Raw genomic sequence first — 20,784 nt, 5'->3', positions numbered from 1 at the left:
GAATAAAAGAAGAAAATTCTATTCTGATCCAGATATTGGGGGGGAAATCATATTTATCTTAAATAAGTATAAATGAAACAAAGTTTTTCATCACTGTTGATGTTTAATTATTTGAACTTTTTGAAATTGTACACATTTGTGTCAGTCTACACAGCACAGGCCTCAAACTGAACAGATGCCGTATCATAAGACATCATCCACACTAAACACATAACCTGTTCATGCCAGCCAACACAACACATAAGAAGCAAATTTTTAATGTGTAGCTGTGTTGTATATGCATTTCTTGCATTTTATACACATATACTGTGTCCATCTGGTCCACACACATTGAAGTACAATGTGTTGCTATTGGCCACAACTTAGAATGATGAAAATACATGGATAATATTTTACTTTCTCTATTATTCTCTCTCTCTCTCTCTCTCTCTCTCTCTCTCTCTCTCTCTCTCTCTCTCTCTCACACACACATCTTTGTGGGACATTTGGTCCCCACAACGTGATAAATAGCAGGTACACACACCATAGGTTTTGTGGTAAACCCATGGTTTTACAAATGGTAATCAATATACCAAATAACCATGATTACTACTCTTTTACTACAATAAAACTATGGATTTTTTATAATGGTAAAATGTAGAATGGTTCCTGTTAGACAGAAGGTAAAGTGTTTGGGACAGTAGGTACAGACAAATGTTCATGCACGGCATATAACATGTTGTATCCTTGCGGCATTACAGCAAAAGCAGAAGGAGAAAACTCTGACATGCATCCATCACATATGTACAGACATGTATACAAACACACTCATGCACTCACATGAGTCCCAGGTAGGAGAAAAACAGAGTGAAGTTACATAGCACATTCAATTTTTACACTTTTATTAACCCCGGGTCCAGTGGACCCGAACACCACATATGTAATATAAATGTGTAGGGGGGGTGTACAGTGTACATTAATTATAAAGTTGTTTAATTTTATGTTCTTCATAGAAAATGAGCCAAGGCCAATGAATTTGAGGTTGAAAGAACAATTAATTGCATAATTTTTCTTTCAGTAAACATTCAAAACGGGTCCCACAGACCCGAACACCACACAAGGGTTAAAAAGACAGCACCAAAACGAGTTGCTCTCAGATGCACATCAGAAAAGGGGTAGAAAGGGGGCCTGTGGGGCTATAATAATGAGGAATTCAGACCCAAGCATTGCAGTTTAGCTTTATATAGACCACAAATAGATGATTTATATGTAAAAAGGACAGATTTAAAAGCATGATATGTCTGCTTTAAAAAGAGAAATAAATAACTGGATTTATAAATTGAACTACAAATACAGGTTTAAATTGGGTATTTAAAAGGGTATTTCCGTTTAACATTTCTGTTTTCATTTTCCCAATGGTTCTCCTTATTCTTTTCGCTATTCGATTTGCTTTTCGTTTTAGCCTCTCTATTTAGCTTTTCCGTGACTCTTTGGGTCCTCATCCGAGATCTATAAATCTGCGCATGACGTACAATCAGAGCCAATCAGCGAGCTTGTTACATCCACCTGGCCATATCTAATTTGCATTTCTCATTTGACCATTTGCAAGGACCCAAAGAGTCACGGAAAAGCTAAATAGAGAGGCTAAAATGGTCTAATTTAAACCTGTATTTGTAGTTCAATTTATAAATCCAGTTATTTATTTTTCTTTTTAAATCACTTTTTGAAAAACATATTGAAATTCCATTATTTAATTAAGAATTTATAAATGCAATTTAAAATGATGAACTTATTGAGTGTTGTATGTTGTTTTTTGTAAATTGTTATATTACTTTGCACTATTTATTTATGGATTAATATTTCATTTCTACATAATTTTTATAATCTCACTTTTTATTGCCTAATGAAATGTTACATAAGGATTTTTTTTGTAACTTTGTTATACATAGATTAATTAATGAATTTTTAAACAAATCTATTAATTGCTATTTTTATTGTCCAGGTAGTTATTAAATATTGAAGTATTACATTTTGCGTGTCTCTTGTGGTCCTCCATACTATAGGTGTCAACGGTTTGCTGCATACTCTTGTCAAAAAACTACTGTCACTACATTACTTTTACTGCAAAAGGTTTTGAATTACATTCTTAAAGCTTTCCAATGATACATAGTTGTCAAGATTTTTGAAGATTTATAGAAAATAATAAATATGTAATAACACCTTGGGCCCACCTGTTGGCCCGTGACATTTTAGAAATTACTCTTACTAGCACTCATTAATATCACAGCTCATTCTTTTCGCAAAAATGGCTTACGTTTTGACTTTTGAATTATTGTTTTAAATATGTAATGCCGAACGTCCACCTGTGCAACAGTGACAGTAAAATGGTTTTAAGTTCAACTACCATGCACACAATGCTGCTCCCACAGTGTTAGACACTGCATACAGAGCCAGACATGAATAAACTTTATTTATAACAGATTAGACAAGGGTCTATTATAATATTAGTAATATTATTTAGTAACATTAATAATGCATTTTGATGCATTTTAATCCTGTCAATTCCTGTCCCACCTTTAATACTTTTATTTTGAAATTACAAGACACAAAATTAGTGTAATAGAGGGTATGCATTGACGTCACTTTTCCACGTGACCACGCCGGAGCTTGCCCTGTTGTGGCAAAACATTTAGCAAAATGGCTGGCTGTGAGTGGCGGCCACGAAAGTGTCAGTATAATGTAATTTAGTTGGACTTGATAGTGACCCTAGCAACTTGTCAACCCACCTGTGGTCAGTGGACGTTGGCATGGACAATCCATTAACTTCTCTTTTCGTGTTTTTTTGGCAGTCTGTAAAACGATAGCTCCAAATTCTTTGTTAAATCTGTTAGTACAGTCTATCGCACAACAGCGTTTTCCAATTTAGATGCATAAATTGCAGATTTCTGCTTGCAAAATATGCGGGGCTTGCATGATTTCATAATCCCCGCATTTTCGTAGCAAAAAGTCATATATATATATATATTAGCAGAAAGTTGAAAAATGTTGTGTTTACTTAACATATGCGCTGCCATGACCCCTGTTGTCATGGGAATGTCAGGAAGTGGCGTAATAACATCAATGAAAAGCTGCAAAAGCTTTTTGCAAGTTCACGCAATTTCATCGCATTTTTTAAGAAAACGTGCTGCAAGATCAAGGATTTTTGCCCGCAACAATCACAAACAAACTCCATGTTTTTCTGGAAGGACTGTATAACTGGTGTAAAATGCCATGCTCAATATGGACGTCCAATGTAGACACTTTTTTTAACTGGAAGTCCTGCCTCCTAGTTAAAACATCCAATCATTAATCGATAAAGACTAATGATTCTGGGGTGAGGATCTTGACAACCTGTGCACATGCGCAGTAGCTAAAACGATTTCGAAAAAACCCATCTGATCTAACCAAAAGTTGTGGTACAGTTGATGTCTAGTTTAATTGTTAATCAAAAACATGTTGTATAATTGTGAATTTAGCTTAATTTTAGAGATTTTTGTCTTTCCTTATTGAAGTAGATAGGAGTTTAGTCCTGCATGACTGAAATATCTGCCCAGAGGTATGTAAACATGGCTGCCTAGTGGTGCAACTTCGATGATATATTTGCCTTCTCTGATATAATTCATTCTAAAGTGTGGGCCAACCAAATGAAATGTTAATTTATAGTAATTTGAAGACAATTTAATTTATTATTATTTCTCTTAAAGAAGCACCAATTGATTAAATGCTTGTCAAAATCCAACCATAACTCTGTTGTAATTATAAGGGATAACCAAAGCAAATCAATTACAATCACACAGCGTGAAAACAAATTTCCGGCATTTTCTTTCCAGTTTGGGGATGTAGATCATTGGTCTTGATGGGGCATTATTTATGAGAGGAATTGCTACTGGCAATTCCTGGAGATAACAGAAGAAACGGGGTGTATTTATTACCACTGGATGGAAAGACTGAAGGAAAACATTGGACTTCCTGTCCCTCACCATGTGAAAGAATCCAAACCTGCTGTTCATTCTTTCCTGTGGTCTCGGAGTCGGCAGCACCCGTTTCTCCCAGTGGATTTCCCTCTTATGCAATATTTACTTAAGTCCACCATCTCCTCTGTTTTACTAAGGCTGCATAATGTGTTAGTGGAAACTCCTGGCCTGCTTTTTTTGCCTCTAGGGCTTCATGGATTGGAACCTCATCCCTCTATTACATCCTCCGATGTGCAGCATTTAAAATACATACTGCTGTTATTGATGGAGGCTCACCACTATAAACTAACCAAAGTAAAAGCGCATAATCCCCTAAAATAGTCTACCTCAAATGCTCAATGAACCGCACGATAAGCTGCATGGTTTCAGCTAAGATTAGTGAAGATAAACTGTAGAAATGTAAGCTAATATCCTTATATAATATATAAATCTTCTTAAACAAGATACATTTACTAGAAAATTCAAACTATATAAATCTCCCTAAATGGGATGGGTTTATGTCCCAACCAACCATTTAGGAAAAACATTTGGATACATACTGAAAATTCTTTTTTTACAATATAAAACACCTCAAGCGTCCAAAAAACATTCAGTGATGTAACATATTGTTGATAAACTCACTTCATTCTTCAGTTCTAGGTCCAAAAGGTCTCCGTCTGATCAAAGTCACAGATGTGTCTCTGTTGGTGGAGTGGGAGTCTGTCAGAGGAGCTGAGTACTACATCCTCTCCTATTATCCTAAAGGAGACCAGGGAGCCATTAAAGAGGTCCAGGTGGAAAACACGGAAAACTCCTACTTAATCACAGGCCTCAAGCCCGGAGTCACATATATAGTGCAGGTGCATGCTGTCATCAGGGGCATTAAGAGTGAATCCGACCAGATAGTGGCCACGACTGGTAAGCACTATGAATCACTTATAATTGTATACTTATATTTACTTGTGACGTGACGTGAATAATTAACTGTAAACCAAGAAATTAAGTTTATCTGTGTTAAAGCAAAAAAATGAATGGTATTATGTATTCACCATTATAATGTGACCATATGTGCAGAGTTCAATGAGAAGATGAGAACAAACCAAACACATTTAATGAAAATTAATGATAACAGAGCATTGAGATGAGCATTAAAGCATTTTGAACCGGTCAGTCATGCAGGCACAGAACGAATGATCATCTGGGTGTTATGATCGAGATGTATTATCGCTGTCAGTCAACAGTTCAAAGACCTTAAATGGCTTTAAGCATTTTACCAACAAAAGAAAAAGGCCTGCAGTGGCTGTAACTTATATCGATCATCTGTGTAACAGAATGATGATGTAAGATTGTTTGACAGGAATATTAATCATTCAGAATTATTCATAATACATTACAAAAATCGGATAACTTAATCTATTATTCATCCCATATTAAACTATTCATTATATAAGCATTGGTTTTATGGTTTGGTGGTCTTATACATAAGGGTGAGATGCTATGTTGAATCCACAATCCACATGACCAGTTATAAATATACAAATTAAAATAAATCTTCACCCGGAAATAAAATGTTCTCATAATTTACAAAACAAAAAGATATGTTTCATAGAAAAATCAATCTTTCGGTATGTCCAGCACACAAATCCATCATTAAAGTAATCCGAATGACGCGACCTCTAAAGCAAAACAATACATTTGTAAGAAAAAAACAGTTAATATTTTGAGCTTATTTTACTGACATTCCAATCTCAAGTCTAAGAAATATGAGATTTATTTATTTGTGTTCATAGACACGATTCCTGCTTTTTTGTGTCACTCTGCACAAATTACTATAAATAGTTTTACATGTCTGTAGCATGACTTTCTTTTTTTATTGTTTTCGCCTTTTTTTTTACCACTGTCGCTTGGGGTTAGAACGACTTTCTGTTACATTTCAGACATCCTAACCTACACCCCAACTCTAACCCCAATCTCAAATAAAAATAGTTGTAAATACATAAAATGACACAAAAAAGAAAGTCGTGCTAGGGACACGAAAAACAATTTATAGAAATTTGACAAAAAACACATTCGTTCTCAACGATGCGAAAAAAAGAAAGAAAAATCGTGTCCCTGAACACGAATAAATAAATCAAATATTTTGTGACTATACCGCAAAATGCCTTGAGGTAGGGTTGTTTACTGAAATTGAAACCCAAATGTCACATATCATTGCACAATTCTAATATGGGCACAGACTGGGGTGCGTTTCCCGAAAGCATCGTTAGCCAACTACTGTCGTAAGTTTCGTCGTTACTGACAAAGTTCAACGATTTGGTGTTTTTTTCCGAAACCATAGTTCAAACGAACATTCGCAAGCTGCATCGCAAACTTGTGTGGTTTGAACGACAGCTCTTTATCTGTCGTTTGAAGCATAGGTCCTTGTTATTATAATATGTGGACTTACGTTGATCATGCTTTTGAACAAAATACGCAAAAAACATGTTGTACATTCTATATCCATCATTCTAAATATATTCACATTTTATTTTACGTCTTTAAGTTTGTAAACAGAATTAAAGCGCTGCATTTGAAAGCTGCACATGTGCACAGTCATACATCTTTAAGACCCTGGGGAATCCCTGGGAGGAGTGAAATAAGAGGGAACTTGGGCATAAATTACATATCTTGAAAATAAACAACAGATAACTAAATCACGATAACAAAATCAGCCATCCGATGCAATATATGTTATTTACAGCAATAATCTGACATTAAATCGATTTGCATAGATTAATTAGTATTTTACCTCCCACGTGACACCAACATGGTTCAAACGACGAATGTGCGACAAAGTTACAATTCTTTCGGGAAACAGTCGTGACAAGCTAGTTTGTTTTTCCAACAATGCTTCATACTATGGTGGTTCAGCAGCGAGTTACGTCGTTGTTCGGGAAACGCACCCCTGATCATTTCAAATCTCATTTGTTCTTACATGTCTTAAATTAAAGGCGGGGTGCATGATCTCTGAAAGCCAATGTTGACTTTGAAATCACCTAAACAAACACGCTCCTACCCCAATAGAATCTGGACCTTCTTTTGATAGACCCGCCCCACACATACTCAACCCAGGCAGCGATGTCGGTTAGTAGACACGCCACTTACTGCTGATTGGCTACAAGGGTGTTTTGGTAATCGGCCCAACTTCCTTTTCCAAAGTGTTCAAAAATCATGCACCCCACCTTTAAAGAGATAGCAAAGAGATTTATTGGGCTTTTTTCCTGGCTAAATTCTCATAATCTAATATGCGATTAGGAGCATCAAAGTTTGATTTTAATTATTGATTTCACATTGCTTTGTTTTCAACATGACCCAGTCAGTAGTAAAAATATCACGGTTATATTTTCACAGACTGTTTTTACATTATGTAAAATGATTGTATTACATCTCAAATAATGACTTTAATGCTGGGTTTACAAATTGGATCACGAGGCATTTCTACAGTGGCAATGGTGTTAAATGCCTTCATGTTGACCCATACTAGTATTTCATTCCAACACCACTGCTGTACGGCCCAGCAATATTTAACTTCTATTGTTATCGTAAATTATTTTCCACCACTCCGGTTGTCTTTTCAGATGTCTCTGGTGTTGATGGGATCCAAGTGTTGGGTCAGACTGAAGACTCAATCCAGGTGGACTGGGAGAACCCTGCAGTCGGAGTGGACCACTTCAAACTGATCCATGCAAGCCCAGATGGCCAGGAGGGACTGGAGAAAGTGGCAATGAGCCAGGAGGCCAGGACCATGCACACCATTGTAGGTCGGTCCGCTGCCTCCATCATCTATGTGCACGGTTTGTTGTTACAGGTCTTTTATAGCGTCTGTGCAGCTAGGACAAACACAAATGTGTGCGTTTTCAGGTCTAAACCCAGGAACAGAATATCAGATATCAGTGCAAGCAATCAAAGGTGAAATGGAAGGCAAACCATCCAATGCCACAGGAGTCACAGGTCAGTAATATTCCTCTGTTTCCAGGCTGTGGAAAATAAAGTGTACACATGCGCACACACACACAAGGATTTTCCATTTACTCTGCTCTGCTGTATTTCTAACCCTGACAGAAAGTTTCTGCATTTTTATCTTTCATTGAGATGATATTTAGTAACATTATAGATGATTTGAGGTTCAGCTGTCATCATGGGGAATTTAGTTCCCGGTTTGGGTGAAACCGGATCTATACACACAGTTAAATAAATTAATGAAAACATCTGAATTTATGAAAACAATACTATTTGGAAGGTTAAGATAGAATAGATGAGGAAATCAGATTATGTTTTGATGTTGATGATACCAAGAAAGAAATCATTACCACAACAACATTTTAATGGAGGAAAACTGCTTAAATGCTTTCACTTTATGCTTTACTCTTAAGCAATATTTCTCATGAAAGGGTTCAGTGTACTATTCTAGTTAAAAACTTTACAACCCACAGCATAGGAGAGATATTTTCCTTGTCACCGTAAATCAATTAAATTGCTTCCTTGACTGAAAAAACAACAATTGTATTTTTTTTTTTTACAAATTATTTAGGCCACTAAAACGTGGCAGCTCTAACATTTCTACCCCTACAAAAATGTCCAAAACCAACAAATATTCACGGAGAACCATCGGGCAGTCGTTTCTGTACTTTGTAGTGGTCAGAGCTGCAGATATAAAGCATTAAAGTTTTCAGAGCTGATAGTCTGCTATGTCTGGTAATGGAAGATCTTTTTTACTATACTAAACCTGTCCAATAGGCTACTTTAGGAACAAATTAGTTATACTTTTTGTGTCTTGTAAATGTCGCATTAGTGCAAAATGAACATATAAAACGTGATTTGTCTGTGCCTTTTGGAAATGTTGTAAAATATTCTGATGGATCAGCCTGTAATTCCACCTATTACAATGTCAACCTGCTTTGGCCCTTAGATAATGTAACATCATATGTCATGTTTTAGCTTTGAACTTGATAGTCTTATATTAATGGGCTGTAATATTTCATGTTTAATAGCGGTTTCTCGGTGCATTAGAATACAGATACATTAGAATTATGGTTTGATAAATTATGCTTTCGAAGAAGGCTTTACAAAAGCAATTCTGATCGACATCCTTAAAAAAAGAAATGTGTGGCAGAAAAAAACTAAAATTTGCATTCACGTGTTTTGTTTTGGAACCTTCAAAAATATTTACCTTGTTTTTTCTCAAAATTGACTTTGCCGACTCTATCAACTTCAAACAAGTGTAACGATACCAAAAACTCTTTTTTGAAAATTTGTTGATTGTGACTCAATTTGCCAGGATGGTTCACATATTTAATTTGTATCTTGTATCTTCCAAACGCGTCCCGTAAATCTTCTGAGATCGTTGCTGGAAAGAGGACCTAGTAAGATACCCGGAAAACCCTCTGTGTGAACAAGAATAAAAGAATATCACGTCAAATGTTAATTTGAGCTTGTAATAAACAAAAATGCCCACGCTTCATCCCAACAATGTCGTCCAGCTCCTAAAACGAGGGTTTTAAATGAATATTAACAATCACGATGAGAAATGTCTGAAAATTGGATTAAAGCAGCGATCAGGGAGCTTGTCAAATATCCACTCTGAAGCTGAAATCTTTCACCAGCATAGAATGGCGCGTCACGCGCTCCTTTATAGTCTTATCATAAACAAAAATGCACGCGTGAGTGGTTTCTGGAGAGAGAAAGAATAATTAATATGCAAACTTCAGACACTGCATAGAAGATAGGGCAGGACTTTACAGGTCACGTGTCTTTCCGGGCCCTTGCAGATGCCGGCAAATCATGGCAGTGTGAATGAACAAAAAAATCTAATGATCCCGGAAAAATCCAGGATGCATTTTCCGTGTATTTTCCGGAATGTCTGTGTGAAAAGGGCTTAAGTGTAGCCAATTATATTCGTTATACATAAGTTGATATATATTTTAGATAGGGGGTCCCTCACAAAGTTCATGAGATTTCATGATGTTTGAAAACCCCTGAGCTAGTCTGATAGTCTGATGAGTGGATTCATGGGTTATTCTCTTGAGCAAAAATAAGCAAACTAACATGCAGTGCATTTAACATCTTTAATTCCATACTCCTACATATTAGTGTTAATTTTGTCACCTATTTTTAATTTAGTCTTAGTCTTAGTCTTGTGCATATCTTTTTTTGTTAGTCAAGTTTTAGTCGACTAAAAGTCTCATCATTTTAGTCTAGTTTTAGTCAAAAGACAACTCAAGGTATCTTAGTCAAGTTTTAGTCGACTAAAAGTCTCGTCATTTTAGTCTAGTTTTAGTCAACTAAAAGTCTTGTTATATTAGTCTAATTTTAGTCAAAAGAAGACTTAATATATCTTAGTCAAGTTTTAGTTAAAACATTTTTGTCTTTTTAAAAATAAATTATTTCTGAGATTATTTCTGATAACCAGTTTAGTCAAAAACGGTTACACACATCTCAAATACTGGTTACACTTGTTGAATGATTTTTGTTGAATGCAACTTTGTTAATGGCGGTGACGTATCTCTATTGCATGTAAATTGCGTCACCATTCATTCAGTGATGGGCAATAGGAAAGCACCCAGACAGCGATCAGTTACTAATAATAAGCTTTTGTCCTCAAAATATACTGTTCATTCAGAATACTTAAATAATATAAGGTAAATCAACAATGTTGGTAAATAGCGAATTTGGATCAGAAAGACAAGCCGTCTAAGTTACTGAAGACAACACGAGAATACGACACAAAAACATCAACACAATGCTGCATAACACTAAACTTTTTAGCTGTTTGTGAAATATTAATCATAATGTGTGTGGGCTCATTTTACACACGAGACTCTTACTGACCTGATCGCGTATGCCTTTTCAATAGTAGAATCGCGCTGCGTGTGCGTGCAATTGTTGAAAAACCATATGAAGATTATTTGATACAAAATCCAATGGAAACAACGGAACGGAATATCAATATTTCTCATATGTAATACGTTTGTTGACTAACTGCTAATGGATGTTATATTGTGAACACTTAGCATGGAGATTTCAGCAGCGCGAGCTTGTCTGGAGTTATGACAGACGCGCAGTTTCATAATAAGAGTATGCAGTCTTTTTATGAATGAATTCACATTTAAATATGACCTCATTGCATAAAATGTAGTAGAGACGATTGAAGATGAATATGAAGAGAGATTTTATCTTAGTTTTTATTTTATGCAAACCATTTTAGTCTTTTTTCGTCAACAAAAATGCATGTTAATTTAGTCTTAGTCAGCGTTTTTGAATATGTGTGTAGTCTCGTCATCGTTTCGTCTTAGTCATGGAAAAAAAGGTCGTTGACGAACATATTTCGTCTCGTCTCGTCTGACGAAATTAACACTACTAAATATCTATATATTATATATTCAATATCTTTCATTCTGTTTGAAAGTGTCATTTTTAATGCGCTGGTTTGCCATAATAACAATTAATCTTAACAAATCATAAATATCCTCCCATAGCAAACAGCATTTAAATCCTTCTAAACCTGCACTGTAAAAAAAATATAATACTTGCTTTAAAAAATGGATGCAAAAATGATGCACTATATTTTTAAGTAAATACAGCCTTTATTTTTTTCAATGTGGGAAAAAAAAAGGTTTAACATTGTACTAAAAAAATTCAGCAAGAGCACTTCACCTGTCCACCACATGCCACAATGATGCATTGGTATCTGTGTTTAGGCTGTCTACAGATGTCTTAGTTTGACCAGGTACCCATTATCACTTCACTTTAATGATCCTTTTGAGCCTCGAGGCAACTTTAAATGAGCTTTAACCTGGACTGCAGTGCTTGTTTATTTGACCCTTGTCAAGATGAAAATGACACCTGACACGATATTTGCCCTTAAGATCTCATTTCTTCCCAGAAAAGAGGTTTTGCTATGCACAGTCAATGTCATCATTTGGTGTCACAAACACTCTGTGTTCTCAATTTCAGGAGACACATTAAAAATCAACTAAATATCTGTAGAGACACACACACACGTACTGTACAAATGCATAGACAAACTATAAACCCTGACAGTTTCAGCATGAGTAAGTGATAATTTAACACTCGGCTCTTTCTTTAAATTTAAAGGTATAACCTCATCCAGCTATAAGTTAAAGCAGCCATTAGAGAGACTTCAATAAACAGCGTTTTTCTTCTACTCAGCAACTTATAAATTACAGCACCAGTTGCTCACAGACTTCGTTTTCCCTAACTATGTGAACAGGAAATGTTTTTTCGGTATTTCCTCTTGGACGTACCACACTTCGTGCCTGTGCAAAACAACTAAATCTAAGTGCTACCATTTAGGTTCATCTAAATATAGTAATTAACTTCCTTGTGCTTAACTGCATAAAACCTCCCTACAAAACAGCCAAGTTGAAATGTATAGATTTTATTGTGTGCATTTTGCAAGACTCGAGCAGTACTGTTGAGTCTAAGTTTGTCTGAACAATAAACGCACAAATTTAAATGATTTTAAAGACTCTCTATAATAGCTCAATAAAAGACTTTGATATCCTAGTTTCGCTCTGCAACAATTAAGTCCCTCATAATCAGCTTCATAACAATCAACTATAGTTCTGCCAATACAAGGCCATAGGCTTTATTTTTCGTTTATTACTTTTGTATAAAGCCTATTTTACCACCAGGAATTTAATATCTTGGGTGTGTGAAGGCAATATGACCAACCATCTCTCACATTCAGGTGTGTTTGTTTCTCTTGAGCAGTGGATATTGCTAACCGCAAAGGCCCTCGGTTAATTTGCCATATTTACTTTTTTATATGATGGATAAAATAAAGATAAAGCCAAAAGTTGTGTCTGGAGTCTGCAAAACTAAAAGCATCCTTCATCTTTCTTTCCTTGAATGTCCAGAGAAATTCAATCCCTGGTATTATGAATCTGACCGCACATAGAGAAGAATAGAGAGAATCTGGCCTGGATCCTTTTTTGACAACATGTGTATAAGCAATAAGACACAGAAGTTGCTCGGCACGTTTGGTCCATGATTGATTGTTTGTGGGATGAGATATTGACAAGCCAATTTTGCAATCAAGTGTTTCTAAACCGAGTTCTGGCGGTTGTCTGCTAAGCTGTTGTTTCTTATTCAGGTCCACGTCTCAAACCCAGGTCAAAAATGATAAGCCGACCTTGGCAATCAGAAAGCATAAAACAAGAGCTGTGGATTCTAGCAGTCATGAATCAGCAAGGTGACTTTCGGCTGACCCCGCTGTGGTCACAGGACGACAGCTGAAATGATGATTGCTTTTCCTCTCGCTTCCTCCGATGCATTACATAAGCGCTGCTCACAAATGCATACTGCGCTGCTTATATGACCCTGCACATATCCTCGGATCTACAAGTCTTGATAATTGCAAATCCATATGTTTTTTTAAGTTAAAACATAGTCTATGTGCCTTGTGAAGCTTCAAGTAAAGGCAAAAAATCTTAAGTTAGTAATTTCATGTGCGAATCATTTACGCGGTTACAAGACCTCAAAATTTGTCCACCAAATGACGATCAATGCTTTTCTCTTGAAATCTTTTGTAAATCCTTTATGGTGCTTTTTTTTTAAATGTGACTTTGTAATGAGGGGTTAAAACAAAATAAGTTTGACTAAATGACACATTTTTCCCTATAGACATTGATGCTCCAACCAATCTGGCAACCAAGGAAGTGACAGAGAATTCGGCAACTGTGACATGGTATGCCGTTCGTGCAGATATTGATGGCTACATTCTGACCTATTCTTCTGCTGAGGGCACCAGCAATGAAATTAAAGTGAGAGCGGATGCTACCTCTCACCAGCTGACATCTCTGAAGCCTGGAGTCGTGTATACGGTTTTCCTCTGGGCATATAAGGGCTATCGCTCAAGCAGGAAGAGTACGACTGAGGCTGAGACGGGTAAGTGCTTCTCCTTCTGGGTTAAGATGTTGGACCCTCGGGTCCCACTCACAATACTTTCATCTCTCTAAACCCTAAATGAGTTGATAAGTGGCATTAATCTTTCATTTATCATTAGAACAAAGCATATATTTTTATATACTTAACATTTATCTTATTGCATTTTGTAAAGCAAACAGCTAAAATTTGTTACCAATTATAAAACGATTTTCCTTCTTTCTTTCTTTCGTTCTTTCTTTCTGCCTTATTTGCACCACTAACTGGCTATACAGTACACCAATAACGGGAGAGAAAAAAAAATACATGCAATACTAACATTTTCCATTTTAATTTGAAGCTAGAATGATTTCATAATTTAAATGTCTAATACACTGTAAAAGTAAAAGTTAGATCTACTTAAAAAATTGGTAACACTTTAAAAATAAATCTTTATCAACTTTCACTTAAAGCAACACCAAATAGTTTTTTTTACCTGAAAATAACCTTTCCAAAAAAGTTTCAGTCGTTCATCCACTCGAAACAGGGTGAACGACACTTTCAAATTCGCTTTGCAGCCATCTATCTGCCAAAATCGCACTAAAGAAGTTTCCAACGTCGAGTCGTGGTCCTGTAGCTCGAGTGAAAACTACAAAAACTTGCTTTATGGCAGACCTACAATTCAATCAGAGCCAGCTTTGCTGCAGTAGGCTAAATTATTTACGGCAGTGGTAATGGACAATTCCGCTTCCAACCTGTAGGGGGAGCAAAGAGCAAAAACTCTTTAGTGTTGCTTTAAAGTCTTTTTTATGTGTTACTAATTTAATTATTTTGTTTAGTTCATCCAACTTTCACTTTTTATAGTGTAATGGTCGTTATACTTTTTACATTGACTTATTATTATTATTACTTTGTTCTAAAATAGTATAATCTGTAAAGAGTGTAAGGTTAATGCATGCATTTGTTGCAGTAAACATTACTTTTTAGGCATTTGAGAGATAAATCAATTCAAGCATTGAGTTCTTTCATGGTGCACATTTCAGTATGCATGTTCCTTGGAATTGAAAGCCATTACCTTGGCACCATGCACCAGTTGAGCTACAGCAACTGAGAAAGGTATGCATGGCAAGGAACAATATCAAAGTCGCTGCGTGTTTGATCAATGCATTTTAATTCGATTAGACTTGAAACTGGAGTGATGATGTTGGCTGGGGATTTTTTATTCAATGCCAGCCCTGTAATAATAAATCGGTGTTAAACAGAAAAAGAGAAAGATATTTGTTCACTGGCTACTGCTTGAGACAGTAAACCAGATGGTGTAAGTGCAAAACCAGCTGACAGACATAGTGAGGAAACATAACCCAAACAGAAGCACTTGGATATATAATCGAATCTACCCATGCGTATCCTCCAGAAAAATCTGTACCCTCGGAGCCGAATGGATTTTGAATGCCACTTCCAAAAAGATGATGCATGATTATTTTTTGTATTTTCATTTCTAGTGACATACCTAAATATTCCAACTAAGGTGCACAAAAATGTCTGTTCGTATACAGATATTTGATTACATATAAACCCAAATTAGTAAGCAGATAAAAAAAAAAAAACAAGTCTTAATCCGTTGTTCTCCAGTCCAATTGTGTCTGCTGGCAAAAGAGGAGGATGAGAATGGTTCAGCTCTGCACCGCCCATCGCTCTCAATGCTCTCTTCTGACCTAAAGATATGCTGACCTAAGGAAACTGCTGTGAGAAAATTTTAGCCAGCAGTGGAACAGATTTAACTGAACAATAGATTCTCCAGCGGCCCACAGTTGTGTGGTCACCACCTCCCGCCTCAGGCCGTCTATTCTTGCGTTTTCGGCAAGGTTTTGCTGGAGCAAAAGCTCCCTATGCATACCGAAAAGAAAGGCATCAGGGCGAGGTGCGGTGGACACAGTTGCCAACTCGAGAAACCAATCATCCTGCGAAACATAGCCCTTATATCCGGGTCACAAGCGCACTTGTCGCTTATTTATACTCTCCCGGTGGGACGTGGCCAGTAGATACTGCATGCCAATATTCATTGCATCTCTAGTTACACTCGAAGTAGTCTCTCTAGCAAGTTCCTAATGTGTCGGACATCAACGTGACGTTGAAGTGACCAACTGAAAGGGAACTAAAATGCCTCATTTTCACAAATGTCACTTGTCATTTCATTGGTATTTAAACAAATTGCTTTTGCTGCAAAACCCACTAAGTGTATACATGCTTTTTTGGCAAAAACCTCCACTTCTAAAAGAAATCCACTTCTTTGGACAAGCAGTTTTAACTCAATCCCTTCCAGCCATTTTTGTAAAAGTTGCCTGCAAGCATTTTTTGTTATATTCACAGAAGTTTCACAAAATGCCTTCCAGGAAAATATATAAACATACAAATATATCAAATGAAAGAACAGATCCTCTACTTCCAAACAAGCAAACAAAATGGGGAAAAACTTTTTATCCTATCTATGTTTTTTCTCTGCTTATAAACTCTTAAATATGGATATTTGTCTTAAAAAATATATTTTTTTTAGCAAAAAGCTGAAATAATTACATTTTTGTGAAGGAATTTTGTTAGAGATCAGATTCAGAATGATGATCAAAACATACACAGAGTTTAAAATTAGTAAATAACGTTTTGGCTTAAAGGGGCCATGGCATTAAAATGAGACTTTTTCCATGTTTAAGTGCTATAATTGGGTCCCCAGTGCTTCTATCAACCTAGAAAATATGAAAAAGATCAACCCAATAACTTAGTTTTGGTAAACCATTCTCTACAAGCACATACAAAAATAGGTTGTTGAAATTTGGCCCTCTTTATGATGTCATAAGGAGCTCTTATTAGAAAAATACTGCCCCCTTAATCTGCACCATCCAATCACCACACTGCCATTTAGTGCAGAGAAAAAGAGGGAGAAAAAAAGAATTCACAGCACAATTGAGTTTCAATTGCAACAAACCACCATCATTGTGATCAGTGTTTGCACTTCATCAGCTCATTTGCATTTTAAAGGACACACCCAAAACGCCAAATTTTTGCACACACCTACAAAGTGTCAATTTGAACATGTTATAATAAATTATCTATATGGTATTTTGAGCTAAAACTTCACATATGTGCTCTGGGGACACCAAAGATTTATTTGACATCTTAAAAAAGTCTTGTGCCATGGCCCCTTTAAGTATTTTCATAAATTGGGTAACTGCCAGTAATCGTGGTATTGCAGATTAACATAAAATTTCTTCAGAAACTTTATGCAAATGTTTTTTTCTTAATTGATGAGATAGCTCATCAATGGCGGGGAAAGAGTTAAATAGTTACAAAACCCACATTCGGGTTGTAATCAGCTCCATGTACTCACAAGGGATAGGCTATATATTTTTGATTGAGATGACATTTAGCGGCATTTGCATCTGAGATCATTATATATGAAGAATGTTGATTGGTGATCATTAAAAGTGCAGGATTTATAGCAGATGCCAAATTTCATTGTAGAAAGATGAAACACTTCAGGTTTAAAACTGCTTTAGATCATCTTTTCCATGCATGAGAGTATTTATTAGAACATGTCCAGGTTAGTGGCGTCATGAGACTCATAATGTAAAATTAGGTACGTAGTGTTTTACACTGTTTGTAAATAAAGTCAATAAGCCGCAGACATGCTGTGTATTGCACCAACACAAAATTTAAGTAGGGGTAACATATAGCCAGTTGATTGTTATTACCAGATGAGTCTTGGCAAGGTGATCAGGACTTGAAGTGGATGGGATTTACTTGCAATAACAGATGGTTGGATGTACATTATCCCACTTATTATGGCTATATGCCACATGAGAAAATATACACAGAATATTAATTTGACATATTTTTTTAGCAATGCAAACTTTTGCCGAAAAAAAAAAACAAGGGACTTGTTTATTAGCAGCTGTAAGCTAAGACGCTTTCAAAAAACAAATAAATAAATTCTTACATTAATTATGCAAATTTGTACTAAATTTAAATGAATGTATTAAACTTCAAAATTGTCAAGATAACTCGGATTGGGGCTATGTAATTTCATTTTATGTAGTGATAACAATATTTCCACTGGCCAATCAGAATCAAGCATTCCAAAGTGTTGTATAATAAGTTGTTATATAACACCATCAGCGTTATAAACCCATGACTCATCTCAAAACATGTTTGCTTGCACTGAAAAAAATGATTAATTGAATTTAATCAATTTTTTTAAGGTAAGTGGTTGCAATCAATTTATTTAAGCCACATTTAAACAAAAGTTTTATATTTTATTTTACTTTACTAATCTTTTTTGTTTAAATGTAGCTTAAATAAATTGATTGCAACCACTTACCTTAAACAAATTGATTAAATTCAATTAATCATTTTTTTCAGTGTGCCAGCTTTGTGAGATAACCTATTTAAAATATTAAATTGTGAGAATTCAGCGAAACATTAAAGCCAACTTATTACAACACAAAGCAGCATACTACAGCAGACATTTATACAGCAATGTCAAGTAATCTGGGTAGACAACTAGTTTTTTAATCTAAACTCAATCTTATCTCTCAATTGTCAGTATAGTCAAACTATTCATCATGGTATGTGAAACAAGATTTGTTAAAGCTATCATAAAAGTTATAAATATTATATAAACATTATTTAAAATGAGTGATTGCAAGAAATTCTTGTATTTTAAGACTACATCTTATTTTTATTTTAAGATTTTTAGGAATACTTTGAAACACACAAGTTATTTCTCTGCACTATAGGCCAGTGTGTGGTGTGGTGATGAATTGCAGTGCTCCTTCGGTTTCGACTGGCTGCATTCATCAAGTTGTAGACTAATTCGAGAAAATTGCACTTCTCATAAGCACAAAGCATTTCCAAATTTATATTAATTAAAGTCATTAATTTTGGCCCAGCTTTTTGAAAGAGGCAATCTACATCAAATAAAAATACTTTATTGATCCAACAGGGAAATTCTGCCGAACCGTGATGGGAAATAAATAGGATTTGCCTGGATAAATAGCTATGTAATTGTATTAATGTGAGATGCTGGACTCATTATCAAACAGGATAAACTATCTTCCTTCATACTGCAGTTCAGTGATGCATTTCTTTACATTTCCTCAGCTGCTCTGTTCTACACGGCTTTGATCCTGAACCATTGTGTATTACCTTTCAAACAAATGTTTGTTTTTTTAGACATAGATGCTTCTACTAAGCTGGCAAAGTGCAGGGAGGAATTAATATGGTACGCTCTCAGAAATAAAGGTACAAAAGTTGTCATTGGGACAGTACCCTTTCAAAAAAGTACACCTTTGTACACAAAGATTGCATATTAGTACTTCAAAAGTACATACTGGCAGTTCAAAGATACATATCTGTACCCAAATGGTACATATTAGGACCTTTTTAAAGGGTACTGCCCCAGTGACAGCTTTGTAACTTTATTTTTGACAGTGTAATGATGGTCCCGCTCAGGAGGCTTAAGTGGGAATTGACAGCATCTATTGCAGGTTGACTGATCTGAATTCAGATGTTGTCTACTTATTACATGCATGGGCTGTTAACTATAAACTCACACTACAAGGGCTCTTCAGAAGCACAAGGAGGTTTCTGTATTGTATCCTCCTAGTTCTGCTCATGCAAACTAATATGTGTTGTCTTATATACTCAGACTTTTAAATATTGAAACAAAATTTGATTCATTATAGATTTCGTAAATCTTTGTATCTGAATGGCTTGTAAACTTTTTTAAAGCTTTGGCCAAAAAAAAGAAGACAATGTTTGGGAATGAGTAATGTTACGCCTGGTACCTGGACTTCGAAGCGTATATTGAGAATGTCAGATACGTCCCATCAGCCGTCCATTGAGGCTTGTATTGCTTTAGTGAAGTGAAGGTGTTGTTTCAGTGCGCTGTTTCAGAAGGGGTTTGCTTTTGGCTGGACACATTGTTTATAAGTTGAATAAATACTGGACAGTGGAATGATTAGTGTTTTTAAACAAAAAATAATTAAGGTTTCCCATCTTAAACTACACAAGCACCCACTAAACCCATCATTTTCATTCGCACAACAAAAATGCTGTCCTGTAACTAAATTATTAACAATATAAAATTAACTTATGTACTGCAAATATTTTCTTTTACATGTTTGTATGTATATGTTATTTTCAACCCTGCTCCTGAGGACCCAGAGAAAATAATGAAGGTCTTCAGGATCACTTAAAACTACAGGCAGATGTCTTGAATTGGAACGAACCTTTGCAGGACAGTGGGTCCCTGTGAGCAGGATTGAAGCCTTTGTGAACCATGTAGATGAATTTTTCCTGCACTATTTTGCACTGACTAGCAGGTGTCATTACCATACATTTAAAGCATTGAGAAATTAACCAATTTTCAACACATCTGGCTGGAGAGCTCCAAAGTTTCATCTAGTCAGCACTCTTTGAAACCCACACTGTAATTCCTTTTGGTGTCACTGTTGCTGCAGAAATGACACGCTGTACCTTTAAACCAATACAAACTCCTACTAACCTCTTAACCAAATGAAGTAAAAGACATCTATGGTTACAAGCAAAGCTATGGTTTTATTGATTGACTGCAGTAGAAGTCAACAGCACCCTCTACAGGTTCAAAAGTCTATTGAAATCTTTTGCTTCTACACAAATTTTTTTTTTTATATATCTGCTACTTCACTGATAAACTCTTAATCTCAGTGTACAATTGAGACTGACTAAAAGAAATATGTGAACCAGTCTGTGAAAACCCGCTAAATATAATCTTGATATGTTTAATATTGACTGAGTAAGATCATGTCAAAGATTGAAATCAATGTGAAACAAAATTTGATGCTCCTAATCATTA

The 20,784-nt window shown here is 35.7% G+C and overlaps 1 protein-coding gene across 1 annotated transcript in view; it reads left to right on the top strand.

The window, feature by feature from the left end:
• The window catches only part of tnn (tenascin N), a 41,408-nt gene that overhangs the window by 13,802 nt on the left and 6,822 nt on the right, over window positions 1-20,784 (top strand). The window contains exons 4-7 of the mRNA XM_065276617.1: window positions 4,626-4,889; window positions 7,589-7,771; window positions 7,872-7,961; window positions 13,656-13,919. Of these exons, the coding sequence (XP_065132689.1) occupies window positions 4,626-4,889; window positions 7,589-7,771; window positions 7,872-7,961; window positions 13,656-13,919 (801 nt within the window). The remainder of the gene's footprint in view (window positions 1-4,625; window positions 4,890-7,588; window positions 7,772-7,871; window positions 7,962-13,655; window positions 13,920-20,784) is intronic.

This window comes from Paramisgurnus dabryanus, chromosome 6 (genome assembly GCF_030506205.2).
Source record: "Paramisgurnus dabryanus chromosome 6, PD_genome_1.1, whole genome shotgun sequence".
NCBI classification, from domain to species: domain Eukaryota; kingdom Metazoa; phylum Chordata; class Actinopteri; order Cypriniformes; family Cobitidae; genus Paramisgurnus; species Paramisgurnus dabryanus.
The sequence above is the reverse complement of the archived record's forward strand: the minus strand, read 5'-3'. Positions and strand labels throughout refer to the sequence as shown.